Source organism: Pundamilia nyererei, unplaced genomic scaffold (genome assembly GCF_000239375.1).
Source record: "Pundamilia nyererei isolate P.nyererei 1_Seehausen unplaced genomic scaffold, PunNye1.0 scaffold00042, whole genome shotgun sequence".
Classification (NCBI taxonomy): domain Eukaryota; kingdom Metazoa; phylum Chordata; class Actinopteri; order Cichliformes; family Cichlidae; genus Pundamilia; species Pundamilia nyererei.
Genome location: NW_005187443.1, coordinates 1,633,737 through 1,635,195, shown reverse-complemented (window position 1 = coordinate 1,635,195; position 1,459 = coordinate 1,633,737). Strand labels below are relative to the sequence as shown.

Below are 1,459 nucleotides of genomic sequence, written 5' to 3'. Positions count from 1 at the left end.
GAAAAAACAAAACAACTCCTCTTCCGATATAAGATTAAACCACGTGCTTGGATAGTTGAATCATAACACGCCTACTTAAAGCGGTGAGAGGAGGGAAAGCAGTCTATTTCTTTCCCGCGGACGTTAGACTCATCGGCAGGATGATGGCTTGGCTGGGTTTCTTCTATCACCCATTCTGGGCTGTTTCGACGGCGCTACTGGCTGCTGTTGTGCGCCTGCAGATGCGAAACCGCTGGAATCCACAAGCCTGCGCCGTGCGGCTGACAGGGAAGACTGCCATAGTGACGGGAGCCAATACTGGTTGGTTGAATATTAAGAGCCACTAACACAGAGCTGCAGGCGAATTTTGCTGTTAAAATTCTGAATTCTTGAGGTCTTTTTGTTGTTTGTTTGTTTGTTTGTTTGTTTGTTTGGGGGCTTGGGGGTTATTTTATTCTTATTTTTTTATTTATTTTGTTTTGGCTTCACATTCCATGGCTATGAAGGGTTATCCGCCAATTGTGATCCCAGGGTGTGTCATCACTAAATTGAGGATCTCATTTGCAGGAATTACAGGAAATAACAAGGTAGCAGCAAGAACATGAAGAGAGGCTGTATTTGTTGCACTTCAAAAAAAATAAAAAATTACACTGAAAAGCGGCCGACATGCTTTGATGCTTTGATAAGATCGTGTAAAAATCTGTCAGAGATTCTGCATGACCGCGACGTAAATCGAGGCAAAACTCTGTGGTAAAATGGAGTGGTTCTAACTCCAGCTTTCATTCCTCTCAGCTCTCAGACACTTACATGTGTGCATTCAGTATCCCTGCTGTTTAAAGTTATTAGGAGGTTTTTGTGGTCTTAGAATATAGTTCCCATTGCTGTTCATCATGACCATGATCTATGCATCTATCTATATGCATCTATTTTAAAGTCATTCTAAACCTAAAATGCTAAATCTCATTCTTCGGGAGTTGCAGTGCTGCACTAATATAGATAAGGTGACCTTGAAGCATGTTAATTGTTTACTTGGAAGTTAAAAAAAAAATAATCAAAAAATTCCTTTTATTACTCCAGATCAAAGGGTGTTCAACAAAGTGTCATCTAAAATTTCACCTACATTAAACATTTATTCAAGGACTAACAATCTAACCTATGAGTTCTTGCGCCTTTATTAAATCTAAAGGTAACAGAGTTGTTTAGAGAATAGGAGAAGCACTAAAACCAGTATAGTAAAAATGTAGGAGGTAGAGGCAACAATGATTAGGAAGGAGACATTCAATGTTAGCTACACACCTTTTATGTGCCGTCAAAATGTTTGATGCTTTGGATTTTCATGCCCAGCACATCACCTAATATTTGAGATGATGATGAGATGAGATCTTTTGCCCACAACCGAGATGACAGACCTTGCCGACCGTACATACAATACAAACATCACATTGGGGAGACAGGTCAGGCCAGGTAGCGAGGAAAAAAA

General features: G+C 40.1%; 1 protein-coding gene across 2 annotated transcripts in view; it reads left to right on the top strand.

The window, feature by feature from the left end:
- Nucleotides 1–60: 60 nt before the first annotated feature.
- Nucleotides 61–1,459, top strand: part of LOC102204673 (retinol dehydrogenase 12) — a 10,890-nt gene continuing 9,491 nt past the window's right edge. For both annotated transcript variants that reach the window (XM_005731273.2, XM_005731272.1), the window contains exon 1: nt 61–300. In XM_005731273.2, the coding sequence (XP_005731330.2) occupies nt 141–300 (160 nt within the window). In that variant the 5' untranslated portion in view covers nt 61–140. The remainder of the gene's footprint in view (nt 301–1,459) is intronic.